The 26,570-nt window shown below is 44.8% G+C and overlaps 2 protein-coding genes across 2 annotated transcripts in view; one reads left to right on the forward strand and one right to left on the reverse strand.

Annotated features, from left to right (window-relative positions):
- The window catches only part of serinc4 (serine incorporator 4), a gene marked incomplete at both ends in the record, with an annotated part of 29,970 nt that extends 23,462 nt beyond the window's left edge, over positions 1-6,508 (forward strand). The window contains 4 exons of the mRNA XM_083920697.1: positions 3,824-3,950; positions 4,093-4,205; positions 6,044-6,197; positions 6,301-6,508. Coding sequence (XP_083776823.1) covers positions 3,824-3,950; positions 4,093-4,205; positions 6,044-6,197; positions 6,301-6,508 — 602 coding nt within the window. The remainder of the gene's footprint in view (positions 1-3,823; positions 3,951-4,092; positions 4,206-6,043; positions 6,198-6,300) is intronic.
- Positions 6,509-11,998: 5,490 nt separating this feature from the next.
- adamtsl5 (ADAMTS like 5) overlaps positions 11,999-26,570 on the reverse strand; it is a 45,728-nt gene continuing 31,156 nt past the window's right edge. The window contains exons 8-13 of the mRNA XM_083914474.1: positions 23,788-23,874; positions 21,059-21,222; positions 19,469-19,688; positions 15,320-15,451; positions 15,025-15,096; positions 11,999-14,932 (exon numbers count right to left, since the gene is read on the reverse strand). Coding sequence (XP_083770600.1) covers positions 14,598-14,932; positions 15,025-15,096; positions 15,320-15,451; positions 19,469-19,688; positions 21,059-21,222; positions 23,788-23,874 — 1,010 coding nt within the window. The 3' untranslated portion in view covers positions 11,999-14,597. The remainder of the gene's footprint in view (positions 14,933-15,024; positions 15,097-15,319; positions 15,452-19,468; positions 19,689-21,058; positions 21,223-23,787; positions 23,875-26,570) is intronic.

Genomic DNA, 26,570 nt, shown 5'->3' on the forward strand with positions numbered 1-26,570 from the left:
GACACTAACTGCAGAGTGATCGTTGCATCAGAGTCCAGAACAGCTCCAAAGTCTCCACTAAGACCAGAACCAGGGACACGTTTGTCTCTAGGATGGAGGAGGATTTGGAGAGAAACTCTCCGGTGTTTGGATTCTCCACAGCGTCTCCCCATCTCTTCTTCTTCCTTGTTGGTGTATTTCTGTGGCAGTTACAGCGCCACCTCCAGGCCTGGCATGTGTATTACAGCGTTTGGAGTCAGTTTACCTGAAAAAGTTTAAGAACGGAGGAAGAAAAGGTTGTTTTCGATCGTGTGGACGCGCCCTAAATGTCTCTGTCTGTGGACAGATTTTGATTTTGTCACCTTTGTAACGTCACAACTATGCAAGATGTAGTTAGGAAACACTACAGGTGTAGTGATGACCAGATAACCGCACAAGAAAACTTTACAGGTGTGTAGTTGAGATCAAAATGAAGTTTAAATGTGGGTGGTCTGAGGTGAGAAGGGGGCAGGAAGTAGGGAAGGGGCCACGGTTCCCCTACTTTTCGCCGCTAGCCTGATATGGCTTCATGGTTGATGTGATCCAACTGCAACAGCATCTAACTGTACTGTGTGTGTGTGTGTGTGTGTGTGTGTGTGTGTGTGTGTGTGTGTGTGTGTGTGTGAGTGTGTACAGTAGGTGTGTGTTAGAGTCCCGCGGCAGCGCAGGACATTGTAGCAACTTGTTGGGAAAATATGCACTCTGAGTCTTAAAAACACCTTTTCACCACCGCACACAAAGACACACACACACACACACACACACACACACACACACATTACTCTAATGTTTAATTCCTACCTCCTGTTGCTGAGTTTCTTTTTTCAACTGCTTTAATTCAGGGGTTCGTCACCTGTTATGCTAACATCTCCAAGAGGGATATGTGTGTGTGTGTGTGTTAGACAAAGAGATCCATCCTCGTTACTGTCCTCTTAGCTCCTTGTTTGCCAAGTTGTCCCCGGAAGGCTTATTCTGCTCTATGACCTCACCATGGCAAGCAAACACACACACACACACACACACACACACACACACACACACACACACACACACACACACACACACACACACACACACACACACACACACACACACACACACACACACACACACACACACACACACACACACACACACACACACACACACACACACACACACACACACACACACACAGTAATCCTCATATTAGTCTGGAGTGCAATTGAAAAGACAAATCAAAGTGCACTGTTCTCTCTCCCTTGACAACTCTTGACCTGAGTGTGTGTGAGTGTGTGTGTGTGTGTGTGTGTGCGTGTGTGTCCCTATAATACAGTCTGAGACCTGTAATTAGCCAGTGTTTTCACTGAGTCCAGGTCCCCCCCCCCCACACACACACTCAACACACAAATAGAAAACTCTCAGGAATCCACAGCCAGCTGAAACGTCAAGCTGGATTTCTGAGTGTGTGTGTGTGTGTGTGTGTGTGTGTGTGTGTGTGTGTGAGTGTGTGTGTGTGTGTGTGTGTGCGTGTGTGCTTGGGAATTTGGGTCGTGCACATGCATGCACATGTGTGAGCAGTGCGTACAGTACATATTTGTGAGGACTCTGTGTTCCCCTCCACAGAGGGTCCAGAGGGTCCCAGAAGGGAAAGTGCAGCTGAGACCTCTTTTCTTTTTTTTTTACAAGAAAGAAAGGAATTTCACACGCAATGAAACGAAGGAGGAAAGGAAAGAGAGAAAAGGGGGAAAGTGACACTTGACCTGCACGTGGCACCTTGTCTCCGTGCTGCAGGCACAAAACAAAACACATTATTGTCGATATCATCGAAAAACAGAATGGAACAGGATCAACGTCGTCCTTCAGATCATTGCATAATATACATTACATACCGGGGGGCCCGGGGTCAGGGGTTAAGATACTGACCGTAAACTCCAGCTGGGGACCCTCGCTGCATCTCTCTCTCCCTTTTTACTGTCGTCTCTTCACTGCTGTTACATAATAACACAGATATAAAGTGAATACCACTCATTTAACACAATTTATACCGGTATCTTTTGAGGATTGTGTTTAAAGTCAGTGTGACGAATACAGAATACATTTTGTAGTTTCAACAGGTTTCAATTTTAATCAAAAAGCAGAACTTTAAAATATTAAAAAAGTCACATTCATGTACAGCGTTACCTTTCATTAAACCAGCGGTATCAAAGTCCAATTCACAGTGGGCCAAATTTAAAAACTGGGACAAAGTTTGAGTAGAAATCGAACAAAGCAAAAGTGCCGTTTGGAAGTATTTAGCATACGAGGCTAACGCCCGGGGAAAGGCTAACGATGTAAACAAGCAGCAACCCGGTCTTTATGGAGGATTTAGAGCAGGGGTGTCAAACTCCAACTCACATTGGGCCAAATTTAAAAACCGGGAAAAGGTTTAAGGGCCAAACTCAATATCTACAGACTGCAAATGTGCATGTTTCCCCCTCTCTCCTGATGTGTAACATTGAACCTTTCCAGTGCAGGTCCTTGTTCTTGTCGTGGTGTTTCTTCTGTGTGATTCTTTGGTTACAGCCACGGTGACAAACAGCTCTTTACCTTCAGACACAGATCATCTGCCTCCCACCGCTGCTGAAAGATCCTGTTCTACATCTTTCTTTTGGTCGTTTTTGTGGTGTTTTGCGTCAGTTTTTAGTCGTTTCATCGCTTATTTGTGGTGTTTTGCATCTGTTTTTAGTCGTTTCGTCACTTATTTGTGGTGTTTTCATCTTTCTTTACTAAAAGAAAGAAAAAGACTGCAAATGTGCATGTTTCCCTTGGCTCTGCAGACGAGACAAACAGCTCTTTACCTTCACACACAGATCATCTGCCTCCCACCACTGCTGAAAGCTCCTGTTCTCCATCTTTCTTTTGGTCGTTTTTGGGGAGGGGTGGATTAAGTTTGTCTGCAGAGACTGGTAGCATGGATGCTCATGTTTGCTAACAGAAAAGTAGACGTGTATGTGCTTTATACTCACGGGCCAGCTCTCAAAGAACCTTGATATGATCTTGCGGGCCAAATATAATTACACCGCGGGCCTGACTGTGGCAGAGAAGGACTTTCTGCTCCTGATGTGAATGCTCCAATCGTTCATAGATAAAAAGATTGTCCACGCATGTCAAATCTCAAGTTCAAGTCAAGTCTCAAGTCAGATTTGTGTGCGACTTAAGTCCGACTCAAGTCCGACTCTCAAACTCGAGTCCCCTTCTCTGGTAGATGGACATTTATGACCTCATAAATTCCCATAAAAGCTCTGCCCACCTTCAACCAAAGCAGAGATCTACTCAGCCAGACTGAACTGAACACCTTTGTGTGTGTGTGTGTGTGTGTGTGTGTGCGTGCGTGTGTGCCATTAAGATGTAAACCCTGGAAAAGACTGGGGTCTTTGACAATCAGTCTCTAATCGGCAAAAATAACTAAACACCTGTGTGTTTGTGTGTGTGTGTGTGTGTGTGTGTGTGTGTGTGTGTGTGTGTCGCTCTCTTCTCATGTTTCCTGTCTTTACTATGGACTCTCAAATAAATAGTAATGTTGTTGTTTTTGCACAGAAAAGTACATTTACATCTAAAAGTAATGTTTGTAATCTGATGCAAAAAGTGTCCACGATTGTACATCAACAGGATATTTTTTTATATCAATTTTTTAGAAGCTAGATGGACTGTTTATCTAACAATGTGAATATTAATCTTTGGACCGCAACACTTAATGTCATCGATGAACCAAAACGTAACCAAAACATTTCCCCTGAATGACACCGTGGTGACGGTTAACGTGCTGTGTTGTTCTCTGTGTCAGTGGTGTACCAGGGCATGAACATGACCGTCTGCTACCCCACCGTGGGACACGATGGTATCCAGAATGAAGGCAACGCCGTGGCCATAATTGGAGCGGCCATCATGTACTGCTGCGTCCTGTTTGCATGGTGAGTTCTCTCTCTATCCTCCAGTGCATCGTGTGTGTAAAAGGTACACTGATACAATTCTGGTGCGGTCACAAAACGACCTTTTCTCTTACGTCTCTGAAAGGAGGAGTCACGCGTGTGTTTAAATCTAATTTCTCCGCAGTAATGAAGCTTCCTACCTGGCAGAGGTGTTCGGCCCGTTTTGGATGATCAAAGTTTACCGCTACGAGTTCCAGAAAGCCACCTGCTGGTTCTGCTGCCCCGAGGAAGAGGAAGGTTCGTACCGATGCGGTTAACGTTACACAACTGTCGTCTGGAAGGCGTTTAGTGTTGTTGCAGCAATAAAGCAGCTCATTCTCTAATATATTAAGATAGAAGCAAGACAAGCAGGAGGTCCAGGAGCAGCAAAGTTCTGCATTGAGCATGAAGCTTAGTGTCCAGACGACTGAAGCTGTCACTGGTGTCGTTTCCAGCTTCATGTTAACTTACTGTCGTTGGAGCTGACCCGTCAAACAAACGAGCAGGATAAACATCAAGAGGAAAAAGGAAATCAGAAGGTTTTTATCATTGAACAAGAACTGAGCAGAGCGTGTGAGCACTCCAGGCCGCTGCGCTCGATATCACTCAGCACACAACTCAGATTTCCCTCACATACTCACTGCTTGCTCCAAAAACAGAAAAAGCTGCGTTGTATTTATCAGCTGAACGGCGCCAAGCCTCCCTGGAGCTCCCGGCTCACCCACTGCCAAAAAGTCAGACTGGCACTGGCAGCACTGAGGCAGGGCGGGCACCGTTCATCTGCATGTACGGCGCTGCACAGGCTGCTCTCATCCCCAGTCCGTACATATGACTACAACAAATAATGCACAGTCATATGTGTTTATTCCAGGTATTAAAAAGCAGTGGATGCAGCATAAGACCGCTGATCTCTGCTTAGGGAGGAAAGTTGGGGTGGCAATACACAGACTTTCACCTGGGGGACTGGAGTTTGTGTCCAGGCAGGCGTGTCCCAGAAGTACTCCGTGACCTTTTTATAATCCTGACCAGTCGTTTTGTTGCCTTAACTGGTCACATAATGGTAGTTTTGGTGTCTAAACCTAACCCACCACAACCATCGAAGTCCACTTCCAGTCGCCGTTTTGTAAACTATCATACACATTTTCATGCGTAACATTTATGAAGATATCCTACGAATCTGTTGTCGAGAATACCTACGCAGTAACACAGAGACAGGTTTGGGCATTCGTCAAACGCTGTATATCCATCCAAGATCCTCCCACTCTGCTCACATACAGTACTATGCTACTGACTGTGATGGACTTTCAGAAAGGGTCTTACTGTGTTGAATATTGTATAAGTGGGAAGAAGACCACTAGCCAGTAAAAGTGCATGTAAACAATGCACAGTTATGAGGGTTTTGTTTCATGAGGGATGAAATGCATTCAACATGTTTGTCAGGCCTCACAAATATACACAATCTGAAAAACGACCCCATAGATCGATGGTACAATTAGCTTAATACGACCCATATGAGGTTAGTTGTGGCAGCGACCTCTAGTGGCCGTAGTAATCATGACAGGAGCAAAGTAGGAAGTCAGGTGACGTAGAATAAAGCAACAAAGCAACGAAGTTCACGAGGACGTAGGGGTGGATGGACGGGTCAAACAAACACAGGACGTTCACTTAAGAGACTGCTGTTCGTGTCCCGTGTGAAACCAGAAGTGTTTTTAGTAGGAAACGCTGAAAATAAAGTCAAATTTTGTTTGTTTACAAGAGCTTTTTCTGTGTGTCTAACCAAGACACATGACAGAAATCGAACATTAGTTGCTGTGGTCATCACATTCCTTTGGGGAAAAAACATTCAGCGTCCAGTGGCCATTAGAGGGTTTTAAAGAGCGAAGGACCCTCAACGTGTGTGTTAAGTTCATTCAGAAACTATGTAAAACTGACATCTTTATACAGAATATAAAACCATGGATGTTCCTAAAAGTTTGGTTCGGTCCATATTTGGTATGTATCAGCTGACCGACTGAGCTGCTATAAATCCAGAGGTGTTTGAAGTTGACTGCAGTCCTGAACTTCGATGAGACGCTCATTCATGTGTCTGCTTTCAGCCGAGGAGGAGTTTGTGATTGACGACGAGAACAAAGGCTGTCAGAAGGTTATTCACAACGAGACGCAGAGAGTGGCCTACAGCTACTTCTTCTTCCATTTCGTCTTCTTCTTGGCCTCGCTCTATGTCATGATGACCCTCACCAACTGGTTCAGGTCAGTTTATCACACACGAGGTCCTCTCCTCATGCTATTCACTTCTGAGCGGTTCCTAAGCACTTGAAGTAGCACGCCGTTAAACTGTGTTGTCCCCCTCCAGCTACGAGTCAGCAGTGTTGGAGACCACCTTCACCCACGGCAGCTGGTCTACCTTCTGGGTAAAGATGTCGTCCTGCTGGGCCTGTGTGATCCTCTACCTCTGGCTGCTGCTGGGCCCCCTGTGCAGCTGTCAGTCTGAATCCAGACCTCGCCGCTCGCGCATCAAACGGCGTTCGGGATCCTCCCGCCACGTCTCTGTCATCATCTGACACACTCTGTAAGGGGGGGGACCAGGCAGGAGGGGGTGCGGACAGGCCGCCATGCGGAGGAGGTCTGGAGCCTCCTCGCGGTTTCCTGCAGGAGGGGATTTTCAGGAATGGTGGTCACAGGGGTCAGGGGAGGTCAAGGACTCACAGCGCTGTGAGGAGGACCAATCAGAGGGCTCCGTGCCCTGTTGATATAAGAAGAACTGGATGGCGCCCTGATGTCACGCTATGAAATTAAACCACCAGCGAGGACTTGACTGTGGTTCGGAAACACGCTCACAGAATTGCCAAAGGGATCAGACTTTCACTCTGTAACACTCGGTGTGAAGAGGGACACATTTATGAACTTTCATTTTAGTATTATATTCAATTGTTGGTTATATATAGAGTTTTAATATTAGAACAGAGGAAGGTTCTAGACGATTACTATAACATTGCTCCAGAGGCTCAAACCCCAGTTATGTTCTTTTCTTTCTGATACTTCTGATAAACTAAAGAAAGCTCTGTTAGTCCTCTGACCTTAGACAGGCAGTCGATGGTTTGGATCATGAACAAATCTTTCTCAAAGTTGTAAACAGAACTGCGCTATCCGCTTAGGCTGGTGTGCGGTAAGTTCAAGCATTATGCAAGAGTTACTGACACAACTGTGATTTAAAAAACTAGTGCAGGGCTCATTGAAAACATGCCTAAGAACCGCTCATCCAAACAACTTCACCCTCGACGACGTGCATCCTTGGGACCTGAGCTACACACCAAACAGGAAGTAGGAACCTTCTGAGGAACCTGTTTTAAACGCAGGGTCTAGATTACGTTCCAGGAGACAAATTATTTCCCCCAAAAAAACCTCCCTGATCTAAGGTTAGTACTTTCTGAACGTCCAGGGGTGGGGCTTGCAGAAAAAGAGGCCCAGAAAGAGAGTGAGACATCGAGTGTGTGTGGCGCTGCAGCCGATGTCTCATCATGTTACTTTTCCATACGTCAGCAGACTAATGTGCCTCATCTTCACAGGTCTTTAGATCGTGGTGGGAACGCAAAAATAACAACTAATAAAAATGTCCCGTAAAACTCTTCAGCAACACACTAGAAAAGTCTGAAGTCAGTCAGCCAGAGGAACGGTTGTCAAGAACTGGGTTTTTAATATAAGATGGATTTTTCTGCATCGAGATATAATCTTTCAAGCATCAACTGAGAACCTTTTCTACCTAGAATTTAGGAACAACTTCTGCAAATCCAACTTGAAATGAGCTGCTGGAATAATAGTGAATAGAACAGTAGGTATGCTGCCCGTGTCTGGTCCGTCGAGGCCCCTCACCTTCACTGCCACCCGTGCAGTTGGCAGTTCCTCCTACGAGTGGTGGGCCCACAGGATGGAGAGGATCATGTTCACCAGTGAGGGGACGATGGAGCGTGAGTTTGGCCGGAGAATCGGAGCAGCGGGGGCAGTGTTGCAGTCGCTCTACCGCACCGTTGTGACGAAAAGAGAGCTGAGGAAGGCAAAGCTCTGGATCTACCGGTCAGTCCTGGTTCCTACCCTCACCTGTGGTCATGAAAGCTGGGTCAGGACCCAAAGAACCAGGTCGTGGGTACAAGCGGCCGAAATGTGTTTCCTCAGGAGGGGGGCTGGAGTCTCCCTTAGAGAGAGGGGGAGAAGTTCAGCATCCGTGAGGAACTCGGTGTAGAGCCGCTGCTCCTTTGCGTTGAAAGGATCCAGTTGAGGTGGTTCGGGCATCAGTAAGGATGAACCCTGGGCGCCTCCCTAGGTAGATCCACAGAATAATAACAATAACTTTAATTCATTCATTCATTAATAGTGCTAACAGTTACAAACAATACATTGTGCATCCTTTCCTTCACTTATGAACTCTGACTCCTACACTCATCCTTATTTCCAGCCCAAAGCCAAAGAAAGATCTGTTCATGAGCTGAAATGAAACCTGAAGAGTCCAGGGTCATGGGGTTAACAGATTCTCTTTCGGTATTTTCCATCTTTTCACAAGATTGATCCATAAATGCTCAGAGACAGGACGGTCTGACGGAGCGACTGAGAGGCAGCTAAACACAAACGTATGATGATTTTCAAAGAGAGATTTGTTAAATTGAGGCAAAAATCTTTTGCATTGACTTACGGGGAACATGGCGTGTGCTCGCATTATGTTGCTTTATAGCACAACGCTCACTTAATTCTTGTTTACATTTTGTTTTGCATGTTACTCTGTTTTGAAACCGAGAGTGCTCACAAAAAAAAGAAAAACGAAAAAACTAAAACTCACTTCCAGAGGGGATAGAAGCTTTCTGTCTCATGCCTTCAGATGAAGTAGTCGTGTCTGCTGAGGTGAACCGTGCTGTGGAACTAAAATAGCCCCTTTATTCCTCTCATGTTCATGTTCATGCTGGAAACTGTCAGTCCCCCAAAAACGACCCCATAGGACGATTGTGCAAGGAGCTTAATACGACCCATATGAGGTTTGTTGTGGAAGCGGCCTCTAGTGGCCGTGGTAATCATGACGGGGGCAAAGGAGGAAGTCAGGTGCGGAGAATAAAGCACAAAGAAGTTCACGAGGACGTTGGGGTGGATGGGCAGGTCAAGCAAACACAGGACTTTCACGTAAGAGACGGCTGTTCGTGTCCCGTGTGAAACCAGAAGTCTTTTCTAACTTACGTACAAGTTAACTCGTAAGTTATGTCGCATTCTACGTCATGTACGTAACTATGTCAGATGCTTACATTTGTAAGTTACATAAACATTTTTATTTTAACCATGGATGTATTGCAAGAACTGGATACCCGATCCCAAAATGGCGTCTGTTCGATCCGATGAGAATCGCTCGCTTGGCCCATACGCCAAAGAACTTAGGGGTTTGCTTCTATGACATGCAGCCTGCTCTGTCTGTGCAGTAGGGTTTCTCCCGCTGGTCACCCCTGTGAGTTGTGGCTCGGCCCATCCAGCTGTTCAGTCTGAAGTAACACCCTTTCAAAATAAGATTTCCGGGTCCAAACACAAAACAGACATCAACGGCCCAACCTGTGAACGATTACGATCACCTCTTTCGTCAGTTCGACGTCTTTTTCATCCACAAGAAAGAGTTAAAATGACAATTACGTTGTTTTTTAAAAACTCATATGTTCAAACAACAAGAACACGGCACTGCTGCGTAGAAATATGAGGCTTGGACTGGCTTGGACCCGGAAATCATATTTTGAAAGGACGTTACCTCACGACTTGACAGCAGGATAGTCTTTACGTTGGGATGAAATCACAGATTTTTTATTAAAAATGTTTGCAGTTCGAGGAGTGTCCTGTCAACAGTTTTACAGTCGTCTCTTCTACAGTGGTGGCAAACAAACCCTACAGTCTCAGTGCAGTAACTACAAAAACTCTAATAACATGAGTTCTGCACAGTTTGGGGCCTGAAAGTATGGAGATTAGGACTGATTTGGATTCAAATCATACCAGGGCAAAACCAGTCAACCATAGTCTATCATAGATGTGCCAACTGTTCAATTGTTGGGACAGGAAACAAACTTTAAATCCATCTTTTTATTGTTGACATTATGTCGTAGTTATTTAACTTTGAGGGCAGTATGGAGAAAATACTTTTTAGGCTGCAGGTGGATTTTTAATTGCAGTACCGTGAGTGGCCACTGGAAAAAAATGGCTTCAAGGCTGAGTAGCAGCACCATATTCAGTTCTTATCATACATCTATGATTTTAACCCAAACCACAACAATCTTTTGCTAAACCTAACCGAGTAGTTTTGTGGCCGAACAGCAACCGTTTCACAACTTGAACACGCGTTAACAGCATTAAGGGATGAGAACGTGTTCATCGTCCGCCACCAGCAGGGGTGATACTTTAGGGAACGCTCCCGTGGGTCGTATTAGCGATGGGAACAAACATCCTATGTGGTCGTTTGGGAAGGAGGACTCGTGATGTTGTTACGTGGTTTCTTCACTGAAGAGACGCTGAGCCGAGTATCTGCAATGACTTCCTCACAGTAAATGAGCAGCAACCTGGCTCATTAAATATATGCGTATACGTATATACAGGGTGTCCAGAAAAAGTGTAATGTACAGTATGTAAAATGTATACACACTTAGTAGTAAATCAGTAGGTGTTCATTCAAATTTATTTAATTTACAAAATGTAACAGAATTTAAAAACATGATTTTACTGTTTTGTCACCGCCTGTTCTGGGACTGAGGGCGTACTCACACTGTCCTTCTGTCCCGGGCCAAAACCGTTTTTTCAGCTAAAGCCTAGTACCTTGAAGCGGTGTGAGTGCACCCGTTCCGCGCATAACTGCGGACAGCGGCCCACTTGAAAGAGGTGGGCTTTAGCAGAGCCGTTTGCACATGTACAAGCACGAGCGTGCGCACGTGTACGAGCACGAGCACGAGCCCTACGGAGGTAGCGTTATGTGCGCCTGTTCGGACATAGAAAATAGAAGGACGGACCATGCGCTGACATTTAACAACAACAACAATGGCAGTGAAAGGTTCACGTTGGTGTGATGCGGAGGTGGAGTGTTTACTGCAGATTTGGTCGATGAAAAGATTCAAAAACAGTCGACAAGACGCACAAAAACTCCGAGGTCTATGGAAAGATTTGTAAACAAAGCCACACACACATGCGATCAATGCGTGTGACGTGTTACAGCGTGATGACGTATGGACAGCAAGAAGCATTGGCCGAGGCCCAGGTAGTGTGAGTACAAACAGGGCTGGGGCGTGGGGGGAGAGGGAGGGGGGACAAGTACCCTAAAGCCCGGGTCGCGGTGCGGAAGGACAGTGGGAGTGCGCCCTAAGTCCAGAATAGCTGCTTTCAATTCAGCGGCTGTTGCAGGTCTCATGGCGTAGCCTTTGACTTTTAGGTTTTCCCATAATATATATCTATACATATATACATATATTGAGTTATCATCTGCTAAAGTATGTATACATTTTTTTGGGACACCCTGTTATATATAGACAGTTCTTTTATTTGTAGTCTAATGTAGTGTTTCCTTTGTTGTAGATGTGAAGCTTTTTTTTGTAAATACATTGTTTTCTTACAAACGCTGCTGTTCTCATTCATTCATTCATTCATTCATTCATCTTCAACCGCTTGTCCCTGTCGGGGTCGCGGGGGCTGGAGCCGATCCCAGCTGACATCGGGCGTGAGGCGGGGTCCACCCTGGACAGGACGCCAGTCTATCACAGGACACATAGAGACGAACAGAGAGACAACCATTCACACCTACGGGTGATTTAGAGTCATCAATGAACCGAACACCTGCACGTCTTTGGACTGTGGGAGGAAACCGGAGAACCCGGAGAAAACCCACGCAGACACGGGGACAACATGCAAACTCCACACAGTAGGGCCCCAGCCGGGATTCGATCCTGAAACCCTCTGTGTGGCTAACCACTTTTTAAACTGAACTGATAAATAACAAAAATCACTTTCAAATGTTTAATCAGCTTTAATTCCAAATTCAGTCACAACGGCTGTCTTTCTGTGAACGTCTATAGTAAAGTTTATATTAAGGAGAGCGAGTCTTTATAATTCGTACGCTCTCTGGACAAAAAGAATAAAGACATTTTGGCACATGTAGGATGAGGTTGGAGAGAAAATGTTATATATATCAAATTTACAACACAAGGCACAGAAGTTAACTGACTATACAACGGACTGCACGTTTTCTCAAAACAATTATAGTCAAATTATACTTTAGTATATCTGCAGCTAATCAGTGCCACACAATAAAATACTGTATATTTCATAATCTCTTTCATGTAAAGTATCACAGAGCAGACCTGATTCAACACGCTATAAAAAACAATGGATACCACAAAAGTAGCAACGCAGACACTATAGACATTAAACAAGTGACACACAAGTCAATGTGTTATGGTTTAAGCTTATTTTTGTTATGCATAAATATATATTGTGAAGCAATATGTTGTTACTATATCTCGAGTTAAACTAAAAGAAAAATCCACCTCTGAATCCAGACGGTATGTCGCAACATGCACAGGGAAGTTAGCGGCAATTAGCTTCAGTTACGCTAAAACAGGGGTGTCTAACTCAGGCCTGTGGGCCAAATCTGGTCCGCGGTGTAATTATATTTGGCCCCCAAGATCATATCAAGGTTCTGTGAGAGCTGGTCCGTGAGTATAAAGCACAAACACGTCTACTTTTCTGTTAGCAAACATGAGCATCCATGCTGCCAGTCTCTGCAGACACACTGAATCCACCCCTCCCCAAAAATGACCCAAAGAAAGATGGAGGACAGGATCTTTCTGCAGATGATCTGTGTGTGAAGGTAAAGAGCTGTTTGTCACCGTGGCTGTAACCAAAGAATCAAACAGAAGAAACACCACGACAAGAACAAGGAGCTGCACATTTGCAGTCTTTTTTCTCCTCTTTTTTTTCAGTAAATATTGAGTTTGGCTACAACTTTGTCCCAGTTTTTAAGAGTGGCCCACTGTGAATTTGAGTTTGACACCCCTGTGCTAAAACATACTGATCAGCAGCGAAGTGACGCTCGTACGCGCAATTATTACACTTTTCATGTTCATGCCACGTTCATGTGTTTCATAGGCCAAGGTCAACACGTTACTGGAGTCACAGGACTCTGTAGCTGATGGCTGAGGGTGTTATCCGGCCGTGCATGCTGTTGAAAGTTAAACTATCTGCAACTTTTGGTTTGTCTGTACTTTGATGTCTACCACGACGAAACTTTGCTGCTGCTCGGTGTGTTTTTCGGCATTACATGAAGATAATGCCAGCCGATGGCAGAGCTAGGGCCTGTGTCCATATGGTGTTGTTTTATTAAGAGTCAGCATCTTTTTTTGACTGTTCCCAGTGAGGAGAGAGCGTATGTGGCCGCCTTTTTTTACGAGCGGCCGTTCCAAGCGCTTTGAGTTGGAAATCTCTGAACTTTTCAGAAAAACGCTTGTGTTCAGGAAACCATTACTAGCAGATCGTCCGGACTCTGGATGTTGCTCTTGAGTGTTGTGTTTTCAGCACCATACGTGGTTAAAGCTTGTTCTTAACTGTGTTATCAACTCTGTACGAGGGTTGAGGCTAGCTACCTAGCTTGTGTTAATGACGCTGTCATATGTTATACCAAATAGTCTGAGTCTAAATGTTCTTCCACTGCATGGTACGGCTCCACCCGACTGTTATCAACTTGCTCTTTTTTGGGTTTTTCATTTAAAAAAATGATGGATAATACCAGGATATTTTTTTTGGTACCATGTCGATTGAGGTTCCGAACGAGCAGCGCCGATACTACACGATGGAGTCTTTTAAACAGCCAACCAACCATTTTAATTTATGCATTCACTCTCATTTTAAAGCATAAAACAAAACTATGGTGTAGCCCTAGCCGTACGTTATGCCATACAGTTGACCAAGTGCAGATGTTCCTCTGTTTGGTTGCCAATGAAAGGACTCAGCGAGTGTCGCATTGAAGATGATGCCATGGCAGTGTCACGTGGCAAAGCTATGGTAATGGCTGAGAATACGTCTAGACTGAGGTACTACCCGCAGTGGAAACTAAAAAAGAAACGTACTGGTACCAAATAGGGGGAAACCAACATCATCAGAGATAAGCATAAGTTAGTAGCTGTTTGTGTTTTAAGGTGGATTTTTCCTTTAAGTTTACACACACACACACACACACACACAAACACACAAAGACAACAATATTAAAGAAAATTAAATGATAGCTGTGGAGAAACAGCGATAACAAAAAGGCCATATTTCAGTCAATGTTCTTCTCTTTGGTTTGTGTTTAAAGGTGGGCACAAGCATCCACCTAAAGTGCTCTAAATGGTACAGTAAGCTGGTCAGGCTTTTAAATAAAACGTGGAGTCTTTTTGGTTTTCTTAATGTGGCGAGTTTCAAATGAGGCTGAAACTGTCTGTCGACGATCCAACTGTCATTCTTCTCCAGTGACGCCACTCTGGAATCCATCAGGCCATCGCATGGAGTCTGATGCTCGGAAAGGTCCAGAAATGCAACATTGGAAGTAAATAAAGCTTCAGTATGAGCTTTATTTTTCTGACGCATACACACACACACACACACACACACTCTCGACACTCATCCCGTCAGTTCCGCTGGCTGTTTGGGTCCTCTGTTGCTGCAGAGTCTTTCGAGCGGTCGCAGCAGTTCGTCCTCTCTGGGTCTGTACGGCACCACGTAGCTGTCCTCCTCCAGCAGGATGCGGTTCAGCGTGTGCTCGTAGTTAATGTGGCGACGCACCATCAGTATATACTGTTTCCCCTGCTCCAGGTGTGGGCAATCGCACACATTAGGGGCCCACAAGAATTCACGGTGCTCCAGGCGGAAGCCGTTCCTGTAAGTGTGGATGATCTGGACGTCGTAGCGCGTCTCCTCGCCTCTGTACAGCTTCCCGAGGACTCGGGCCCGGAACACTAACAAGATACAGAGATGGGTGAATGAGGTATTTTTATTCCCATGTTAAAGTTAGCACAACATAAAAAGAACAAAGATACAAGGTTCTCACCAAAGTCCTTCTGGCAATACTGTCTCTGGCGTTCCCTTCGGCCTTTAACTCGCTGACATTTCCCACAATGCCCTGCGCGATAAACCATGCAGAAACAAGCTTACCACCATAGTCATGATAAAGGAAAAAATAGCTTAATTTTTGAGAATTGTTCATGCTTGCTCGCTTCTTGGGAGTCATATGAAAAGCTTGATATCAAGTATATCTGAGCATCCCTTTAATGGCTTCAGGCTAATGGTTAGCTAGGCTTAGCTTGTTGGAGGACGGGCAGGGTTGAGGAAACAGGTGAACATACTTCCAGGTGAAGGCTGAGGCAGGAGGTTTCTGTGGTTCTCCTCCCGCTCCAGGCGGGGCAGGATGGGCTGGTGAGGGCGCTGGCGGCGGTTGTGGTGGGGAGATTGGCGCGGCGGCTTCACGGGCCTCAAAACTAGTAGACAAAAATCACACACGGTGTCAACAATGTTGTAAACAGTTGGTTCTAATAAGAGAACTGTAATAAGATTGAAATTACTTAAAAGACCCCATTGTGCTGGATTCAAACTCTTGACTTTAGCCACTTAGGTTTTAGTGTGGATGTTAAAAACATAATTCATGCTGCGTTCTGCGCCATAAAATGGAGGTAGCGTCTCCGTCGAGGTCCGTTCTCTCAACTTGATCCAATCGTCCTCGCCTACGAGAGTCGCCATCTTGTCAGACTTTGACTCTGCCTCATTTCCTCCGACCAAAAAAGGGCATGTATGTGACGTTGGGGGGAGGGAGATACGTCCATCTGGCTGACGTTTACCTCCGAGGAGAAGTGAGGGCCAGAGGCTAGCTGTCACTCAAGAGGCCACGCCCCTAATTACTCATAAACTTTAACCTCCAATAAAATAAAAACTAGCCTGGCACAATAAAATTCACCCCCTCAGTGTTGTCATGGAGATCTGACCTAAACACACAGACTAGAATGTTCTTTTGTCCCAGGTCTTAAACAGGTTTAATGATGCTGTGTAAACGGCCTGTTTAACATGGGGGTCAATGAGAAACTGCTCTGTTATGAAACATGCCCCTAGTGGACACTCAGAGAACTGCAGTTTTTGGCACTTCCTGATTGGATCAACCAGGAAGTTGCTGTGGTTGGAACTTGGTTCTTTAGTCACCAGGGGCCTCATTTATAAAACTGTGCGTAGAATCGTTCCCAAAACATTGCGTTGAATGTGCTGCGCAAACGTTTTGAGATTTATAAAACTGTGTCGCACATTTCCACGCAATCTTTCTTTTATAAATCCTGATAAATTCCGACCTGCAGTGAATTTTGCGGGGATGATCTCCGCCCAGTGTCGTCCCACTTTCCCTCCCACTATCTTCCATAAGTGGCGTAATGTTAAACAGCATTGACGTTACATTAACTGACGTGAGGAAAATGACACAGAAGAAGGTGTAATAGGAAAAGGTTCTCCGAGAAGGAAATGGAGGAACTTTACGGAGGTGGAGCTCCGCAAAAATGTGTTGTTTGGAAGCGTCAGTAGAGACATTTCAACTAAGAGGCAACATGTCACCGCAGCTGTGAATCAAGTTAACTCGACTGTTATTATTTGTTAGGAAGTTCAGCCCATATTCATATTCATATATATAATATCAGAGGGCTGTTTAATAAAAGTGAATAATATGGCAGTTCTTCATGTGTTTATATGAAGTGAGAAAAGAAATAAAGGATCCAATCCTTTCTATCTCAGCAGGGTCACATTTGACTGAAAACATTCATTCATCTTCAGCCTCTTGTCCCTGTCGGGGTCGCGGGGGGGCTGGAGCCGATCCCAGCTGTTACGGGCGTGAGGCGGGGTACACCCTGGACAGGACGCCAGTCTATCACAGGACACATAGAGACGCACAGAGACAGACAACCATTCACACCTACGGGTGATTTAGAGTCATCAATGAACCGAACACCTGCACGTCTTTGGACTTTGGGAGGAAACCGGAGAACCCGGAGAAAACCCACGCAGACACGGGGAGAACATGCAAACTCCACACAGAAAGGCCCCAGCCGGGATTCAAACCAGGAACCCTCTTGCTGTGAGGCAATACGGTGGTATGGTGGTCAGCACTGTCGCTCTGACTGAAAACAGATGAATGAAATTATTTCCTAAATGTAAGAAATTATTGTGTTTAATGAAATACCTTTTCAATTCATAATTGTAGGTCATAACTTTGCACAAAACTTTTTCACAGCTTCGGCCAAACGGACACACCTGCCGACGTATGCAGGTCTAAAATTCAGTTATTAAAAACATGTCGACTTGATAATTAATTGCACTGCATCTAAACTGTGTGCCAACAGTATGGTCCTATATTAGTAAAACCTATCCACAACTACAGCGAGACTTTACACAGTGAAACACATTTATTTTAAAGTTAATGTGTGTTTTTTCTGCTTACTCGACTGTATCCAGGTGTTTCCATCGAGTCGCTGATTCACGAGTCGGAAAAAACTTTGGAGTTTTTATTTTATTGTAGGTTAAAGTTTATGAATAATTAGGGGCGTGACCTCTTGAGTGACAGCTAGCCTCTGGCCCTCACTTCTCCTCGTCAGACAGATGGACGTATCTCCCTCCCCCCAACGTCACATACATGCCCTTTTTTGGTCAGAGGAAATGAGGCAGAGTCAAAGTCTGACAAGATGGAGACTCCCGTAGGCGAGGACGATTGGATCAAGTTGAGAGAACGGACCTCGACAAAGGTGTTATGTCCTGAGCTCTACTCATGGGTGATAGTTGGCGTAGGAATATGCACTCTTCTCTGCAAATCTTTTTTCTATAAATACCAACGTTTGCCGCCGCACATTTCTGCTCGTCTACGCGAGGTTTTTGTGCACAGCGAGCTTTAGAAATGAGGCCCCAGGTTTCATGTCATGCCCATGCGTCAGTGACACTGAGTAACTCAGACTACCTTGTGTTCACCTTCTCAAATACACTTTACAACCCTGAAGAAAACGCGGACACACTTCAGCTCAATATGTTGCAAAATAGATGAGATATCATGATCTGTCAGTAATGAAACAGCATTACTTCTTTCAAAATGCGATGGGGGAGTTTGTCCCTAAATAGAAAAATACAAACAGGGTTCTAGTCTTTCACATCATTCTGAACTCACTATGTTCTGCCCAACATGAGAAATCCCAACCAGTCTCTGGGAATGGAAAGTTCACCCTGATAATCCCCCCAAAAAACAATCAACACACTATTTCTGGCAACAACAAGAGTCAGATTGTGTTTGGCACAAATCCATCAGCTGGAAAATGTTTCCAGAGAAGATTTATTACAGCACCGGACTGATTCAGACAGGAGGCACAAGTCCTCGGGCTGCGTGCAGGTTTCCATGTGAATGTGAGTATTTACGGAGAGATTCTGCACATGTGTACTGCAGGTTTATCACGAGCGATAACGCCGCAGCCTCATTCCTCAGCTTCAGATCAGCCTGTAGCCGTAACTCTTTTAAATCCAGTGTGCGCTGAAGACGGATCCTTTTATAAACCCTCCTCCACCACACAGGTGCTTCCACTTATTGTGCCTGATTGGAGCTCCTCTCCGGACTTTGTGGACTGCGTACAGACAGTTGATTGATTGACACTTCCCTCGTTCTCCAGTTAGTTTGTTGCACCTGTGAGCTTCCTTAATCAGTCTCATTAGTGCGTGACAGAAAACACCTGTGAGAGTGTGCAGGGGTTTTAATATGAAAGGAATACTTCCTCCAATTATCAGGTAATAGGAAAGCTAAACACAAGCTACTTATCCCAAATTACTGATGATAATACAGACACATTTGCTCCAGGATCAGATCTCAGATGTCTGTAAGATTACTCCAAAGAGCCCTGATACACCAGTCCCGAACGATTGGCACTGGTCGGCCCTTTCGGATGATTCAGCATGTTGAATCTGCAGAGAAGCCCGTCGGTGAACGAGATCACTTTGATCAGTTTAACTCAGGGGTGGGCAATTCCGGTCCTGGAGAGCCACTGTCCTGCATGTTTTAGGTTTCTCTCTGCTCCAACACACCTGAGTCTAATGATTTGCTTGTTGAAGGTGCGCCTTATAATGTGGTGCACCTTATAGTGCGGAAAATACGGTAATTAAAATGAATGAGGTAACTGTTTTTTTATGCAGCGCCATTGTCTTTTTGAACATAACCTTAAGGTTTTACCAAACATTAAATGGAGTCAACAGAATTACTGAAAAACCACTGGTCCGATTTTTATTAAAATAGGTGGAAGAGTGTCGTAGTAGTTCGTTGCCGATCCGAATCACAGGGTAGATACACGCATTATTTTGCACTTTCGTTAATCTTACAGCTAGGGCATTTGGCCTTGGAGGAGCCCTGCGCTCCCTGATTGTCCTAGTTACATCTTGGAGCGTTATTCCTTTAAGCTCTGAATATATACTTAAGGGAAGCTGGAGGCAGCACTTACACCAGTGGGGTCTGGCGGTGACAGGAGGAGGCCGGGTGGTGGTGCTTGTGGTAGTGGTGGTTGTGGTGGGGGTGGTGGTGGTAGGTTGATCCCAGGGGAGGTAGTTGGCGGTGTGGTGAGCTTGACGCAGTGGACTCCTCCTCCCATGGTGGAGGGCGTATTGGCCTGGTGGCAGCCAGTACTCATACTCGATGCCCGGGTTTCTGTCTGTGGCGAGTACCTGCACACAAGGACAGCATGGAAACATCCAGAGTGTTACGGAAAGTTTTCATCTGTCTACTATTTTACCTCAACGTGCAGTGTACAGGGTAAGCTTTGCAACTGCATGCATCAACACTTTCATGATACTGAGGTGAAACCACATACTTTTACAGATGAACTAATTTCTCTCAAAAATAACACAACATACATTCTTTTAGTGCTTAGCTGCTCTGGTGCTTTTCGATCGTACTTTATTTATTGTATCGTATTGTTTCATAAACTGTAGTAGGATGTCCTAGATATCCTTTGATATTGGGTATCTGCAGGAAAAACACTCCTAATCACGATTGTACTAAGGTTGTCACGATACCAGAATATTAAACTTCGATACAATACTAGTATTACAAAACGATACGTAATACCTCTTTTGATACCACGGAAAAAAGGAAAAATTGATTGACAACCTGCACACAGTGCTGGTAAAGAAAAAATGAAGGAAATGATGAACGAAACAACATAGCAACTAAATGGACGACGTATGTTCCTTACAAAGCCTGAGGTAATGGTCGTCTTAACCCTGGGGATTAGGGTTAACCCAGAACCCTTTAGAGTTAAGATTACAAGAGTGCTAAGACAAATGATGATAAATACATCAGCAGCTCTCCAGGAAGAAGACATGCATGCTGTTGTATTCTCGCTATGTAGGAGTCTTCAAATGAAACGGTACGCAGCGTTCTTACAAACGATGTTTTAACGCAGTACAGCCGACTCTAACGCTGTTCTTACAGTATCTCAGGAGGAAGCAATAGTTAACAGCTGTTTGGGAGCTGAGCCGGGTCTGTCTGAGAAATACCTGCACTGGCTCTGAATGGAAACAGTCAAATATTTATTCAAACCTGATGTTTTTCTTTCCTTGTGAAATCCCAAACGATAAGCAGAATGAGTTAATTTAACAGTGTGTTGCACAATGTAGGAAAGTAAAATGTTTTTACTGGTTTTAGTGCCTGCCTGTACAGACTCAGAGTGACCCCAGTAAACTAGTCGAGGTTCTACTAAAACTTCACAAGGGCCTTACAATCGAGGCATTTATTGCATGTCTGTCTGTCCGTCCAGGGCGACCTCAGTCCTCAATTGCTCTTCCTCAAGTTTTCTTAAAATTTTCCCCCATTAAAGGGTTTTTGGGGGTTTATCTGAATCACGGGTCTGAGGACAGAGGGTGCTGCATGCTGGACAGAGTGTAAAGCACCTTGGGGCAAACTTGTGATTGGTGAAATTTGGCTATACAGAATTAAAATTAACGTCAAGTCAACAAAAATGTCAAGAGATTTCCCGCTCCTGAGACCAGACGATGGCCGAACTGTCTTGCTCCAGTATTTTCGGAGCTCTCACCATTAGATGGAGGTCTTCCTGGGTGGGTCCTGGTACCTCGAAGCTCTCCCAGGTATCTGCAGAGCGCCGGTACAGCAGCTTCGTCCCGGCAACGTTGTACTCGCCTGGAATGCTGATCTTCCAATTACCGTTGATCACAAACTGGGAGCGACCGTTCTGGAGGGCTGGATAAAGGTAATGGGAAGGAAAAAGGGAAGGAAGGAAGTAAGGAAGGAAGGAAGGAATGAAGCAAGGAAGGAAAAGTCTGGTGTTAATAAGTCAGTCAAATCTTACTAAAATGGATTTCCTCAAGAACCGTTCTCCTGATCGACTTCACACTCAGCGGGTGCATTGCTGAGGAAGTTCAATGTCGAGTGCAAGAGATATATGTGACATATTTATTAGAAGTACGCTGCGTAAACTCTGTGTGGTTTATTGAGAGGGGTCCCGTACTAACTGTTACAATAAATAGCATGCTGAGTACAGCTCGCTCTCCGCCTGTTGTTACAGTACATTCAAGAACAGATGAACAAAAAGAGACCGGAGATCTCTCTGGCAGGTACGTCCGGCCCCTCTCCCATGCAGACAGATTTCCAGCCACTTGAAATCTGACAGGTCAATCACAACGGTTTATCTCACGTGGGGCGTGTTTATGACGGTTACTGACAGAGGTAGGCAGCACTGATCACATATGAATCAAGATTCTGTTACTGTATGGTCTGTTTGTTGCCTCAAATGTCACAAATTTTTGTCACATCAAAACAGATGCATTGCCTCAACTTGCATGCATCACTAAGCACTGCTCTATGTCGTTTTGTTGCTGTGATTGGTTGTCTATCCATATTGGTCTGCCCTGTTCATAATGCCCTCTGAAATAACTGAGATATAAGGCTAACCAGAGATAACCCAAACATTTCAAGCATCTGGGATCTTTTGGAAAGAACACTTTAGTTCCCAGGCCCAAGGAAGTGTTGAGTGTTTTCTGTGCAGTTTGGCAGTTTCTCTTCTGTTGTGGCCCCTCTCACATGTGGAGTGCCACAGGGTTCAATTCAAGGCCCCCTGTTATTCTCACTGTATATGCTGCCTCTGGGATCTATCTTCCGTAAGCACGACATATCATTCCATTTTTATGCGGATGATGTGCAGATCTACCTCCCTCTTCAGTTGTGAAATGAAAATGAAAATAAAACTGAGGTCACTATATTTGGCCTTCAGGAAGGCTGCCTACAGTCTTTTGAGGGTCAGGATCTTCTTGCTCTTAAAACCAGTCCGTCTATCAAGAGCCTTGGTGTAACTTTTGATTGCAACCTTGATTTTAGGAAACAAATCAATACAGTAGTCAAAGGGTCTTTTCATCAAATTCGAATTTTTATCAAAAGTTAAGCCTTATTTATGTTTTAATGACTTAGAAAGAGTCATCCATGCCTTTATATCATGCAGGCTCAGTTATTGTAATTCTTTATATGTTGGTCTTGACCAGGGCTCGCTCCGTCACCTGCAGAACCTGGTGCAGAACGTGGCTGCTTGCCTTTTGACTGGCACTGAAAAACGTCAACACATCACCTCTGTTCTGGCCTTACTCCACTGGCTTCCCATTGATTTTAAAGTGTTATTATAATTGTTCTTATTCTTTTAAGTGGCTCCTCTATATCTGGCTGAACTTATACAAGTCCGTAATCCAGCCAGAGAGCTACGGTCATTCAGTGAGTTGTTGCTGGATGTACCTAGATCAAAATTAAGACCATGGGCAATCGTGCCTTCTCTGGGGCTACTCCCAAAGTCTGGAACAGCTTCCCATTAAATTAAGTTAAAGGTTTAAGTGTGTTTTAAAAACATTTTTTTTCTCGTTGGCCTTTGAATCCACAGGGACTTCTAATCCAGCCTGTTTATGTGCATTTTTTACAGAATCTTGCACGGTTGTTTATGACTACTGTAGCCGTGCACGTATGTTCGTATATGTGCATGTGCTACAGGCATTTGTGTGTGTGATGATATGCATTTCTTGTTTCTTGCACATGCATTCTTTTTGCTTTTGTCTCTGCTCTGTGAAGCACTTTGAATGACTCTTACAAGGTTATTTTTGTGCTATATAAATATATACGAACTTGAACCTGAACTTGAACTTGAAGATGCCTGGACTGGACGAGTGTTTCTTCGACTAAGTGGCCAGCAGCGACGCCAGAGGCAGAGCAATCGTCCCGCTCTGAACAGGCATGTTCCGAAAAAGGGGCTGCATGAGTATTTCTAAATGGCAATTAGCTCTCAATATATGAGTGGGCCACTTCGAGGTAAAGCCAGAATGGCAGAAACAGAAACATGCCAGCTGGCTTTATATGGCAGCTGTCTCTCCTCAGTGGTGGGAGAAGGATTTTCCATGACATGAAATGGAAAAAAGTACCTTCACCTGCCTTGCTCCAGTGGTCAGATAAAGCCTTTTACGAGCGTCCCCTTTTCAGGACCACAGTGTGCGCCATTTCAGGGCCCGTTTTATTTTGGTCTCATAAACAAGGATGAGAATAGATGCCCTTGGTTATTATGTTGCCGGGAAAACACACAGCAGGTCCAGAGACCAGATGGGAGTGCTGAGCCCCTCCTGTCTCTGGGGAGAGGAAGTAATAGCAAGTCTAGGAATTACTTTAACGGCCTGATTTACACTGCAGCCATGGAGCCGCTGACGCAGAGGGAGTCTTCTGTAGAAGCTGAAACTGATATACACGGGCGGCCAGGTGTCCTGTGTGAGTGAGTCTTACCAAGATAGTTCCTGCTGTTATCAGTGACTCGGATGTGAGTGGCTCCAGCTGGTATCATGGCCACTTCATTGTATCCAAAAGGCCCGCCTGGCAAACAGAGAAACCCAGTTAGAGGCTTGTTTTTAATATGAGTTTCCCCCTTTTTTTAACTACTTTACATGATTAAAGGAAAAGTCCGCTTTTTTACAACCTGGGGATACAAATGCTGCACTGAAAGCAGCTTTATAACAAAGTCAGGCCAAGAAGAGAAAAGCCTCAGATGGCTTTTAAACACAAGTTATTTTAATGTAAGGAAGGAGGACATTAAAAGTTAGTATCACATAATCCGTCTCCTGCACTGCAGAGAGTAAACAACACACTGGGTTCAACCGGTCTTTTGTTTACTCCGGGACACTGAGATGTGACCCGATGCGCTGAAGACGCCAAACAGAATAAGAAGTTATATTCAAAGGGTTCCTACAACTTTTCCAAAGTCAAATTCAAGCACTTTTCAAGCATTTCAAGGTGCATTTTCATGCTTTCTAGCCCTTTACAGCGGTGGTAAACTACATATCTGTATACAGAACAATCCTCAGTATTCAGTACACTCATTATTGCGCTTGTTCCTACAAACAACCTGTTATAGCCTTAATGGTGTGTCTGTACTTTATTAGAGGTTTGCACCCCGGAAACTTTGTGTTGGGTTTTTGCACCCTGTGGGACTGTTATTGTGGTTGCTCCCCACTTGTACACATGGATGGCTGGCTACACCAAAGTTCAGTAAAGCACACAGAACTACATTGAAAGTGTGCGTGCATTATTGTCCTCGGGTTACCACACAACCAACGTGATGTTTTGAGACAGCTTTCTGCAGAAGGACGGCAAATGAAAGGAAAACTAACTCCACAGAAATACAATCACCCGCTATTCTGATCTGTTCGTCAAAAGTTATTTTCATGCAAAAATGACAGAAAATGCTTTTGATCTTCTTTTCTCTGTTATACCACATTTGCAGTCCCATATAACACAAACATTTTAAACAGTTTCAAGCACTTTGTTCAATATCCAAGCACTTTTCAAACCTTGAAAACGCCACACTAGAAGTATTTTCAAGGATTTTCAGCACCCTGTATTTACAATTTTGTTGATAAGGGACACTCCACCCATTCTACATGTCAAAGTCAACTTACTAGTCAAGGGCAGTACTACATGGCCTGTTGTATTATGTCTTTTTCTGTACAACACATCCAACACAGACACTGTGTGATCAGAGACACCATCAAGTTGCACTGTGGGAAGTGTAGGATCCACCCTCACACTAGGAACCAATAATCAGGTTGTCTTGGTCTCCGCTGTCTAGGTCACACAGATGTGTTTCTAAAAACGCGGATGAAAGCTGCATCTCCAATCTTCTTTTGGGGGAGGCTGTGACTCAGTGGGTGAGTGGGTCGTCCTCCATTTTTGGATCGATCGGCGGATTGATCCCCAATTTCCCGGGTCCACATGTCGAAGTGTCCTTGGGCAAGACACTGAACCCTGAATTGCTCCCAGTGCTGTGCATGGGTGTGTAAATGTGGTGTGAATGATCAGATTAGATAGACTGGCGTCCTGTCCAGGGTGGACCCCGCCTCACGCCTGATGTCAGCTGGGATCGGCTCCAGCCCCCCGCGACCCCGACAGGGACAAGAGGTTGATGATGAATGAATGAATGAATGGTATGTAGGTGTCCACTGCCATCAGTGTGAATGTCTGTGTGAATGTGACAAACACTGCGAAAGTCCATTTACCATTTTGAGTTACGGCTCTCTAGCAAGCTAGCAGCCGAGGATCTGAGGGCTTGAGAAGAGACAGGGAGTCTAAAATGTGTATCCTTAATCCATTGAGAGCTTTGTAAACAAGTAAAAGATGAAAAAAACTCCTCTGCATTTATGAATGATCTTTAAAAAAAAGTCGTGGATGTATTCCAACAAGAGCTGCACGCCTCTACACATGTTTCCGTGTCATTATCACAGTTCAGTGGGCTTTGCTGCAGGCCTTCACTTTGTACTATGCACTTTATAGTCAGGGGTTTATCTTTAACAGCACACTAAATCATCATCTCCCATTTTTCAGCAATCAGTAGCTGATGTGTAATCAGTAACTCAGAAATAATCTGGATTAGCACGATAATTACGTTGCCAAACACAGACATTGTGGAGCGTTTCGCCGCGCTGCTGCAAAGATTGTCTGTTATTATAAAACAATCACGATCTATGACGGCCGTAATGATTAACTTTGATTAATGGTTTACAGGAGCGTTTTTTACGAGAACAAAGAGAGACAATTTAAGAATGAGCTGAAACCACAAGCATTCATTACACAGTGATATTTCACTTCTGAAGCCAAAACAAAGGGAGGCGGGGACAGCTCCATGGCCCCCACGCTGCTCCATGGGCTGAAAAAGTAGCCGCGGGATGAACTCCATTAATTACGGCCCCTGAAGAGCGCGTAACTCTGGTTGCCCCTGTCGACTCGTTACAGAGGGGAGCTATTCACACGGTTCATCCGCGGGGCTTCAGCTACATCAAGCCGTGGCTGTAGCGACTGAGGAAGTGTCAGAATTACAGACAGGCGGCGGTGAACTCGAGGCCGTCGGTATTTGACCTTGTGAGGAGCAATTTTGTGCATCAGTTGCCCCTCTGTTGCGAAACACAGCTGCAGGAGGAGAGAAAACCTCCCAAGACCGTCGAGGCGCCCAAACAAAGCGCCCATTATCAGCCGCTTTTCTTCCCGCTCCATCCCAACCATTATGGCCGACACTCACA

Source organism: Echiichthys vipera (assembly GCF_963691815.1).
Source record: "Echiichthys vipera genome assembly, chromosome: 1".
Taxonomy (NCBI): Eukaryota; Metazoa; Chordata; class Actinopteri; order Perciformes; family Trachinidae; genus Echiichthys; species Echiichthys vipera.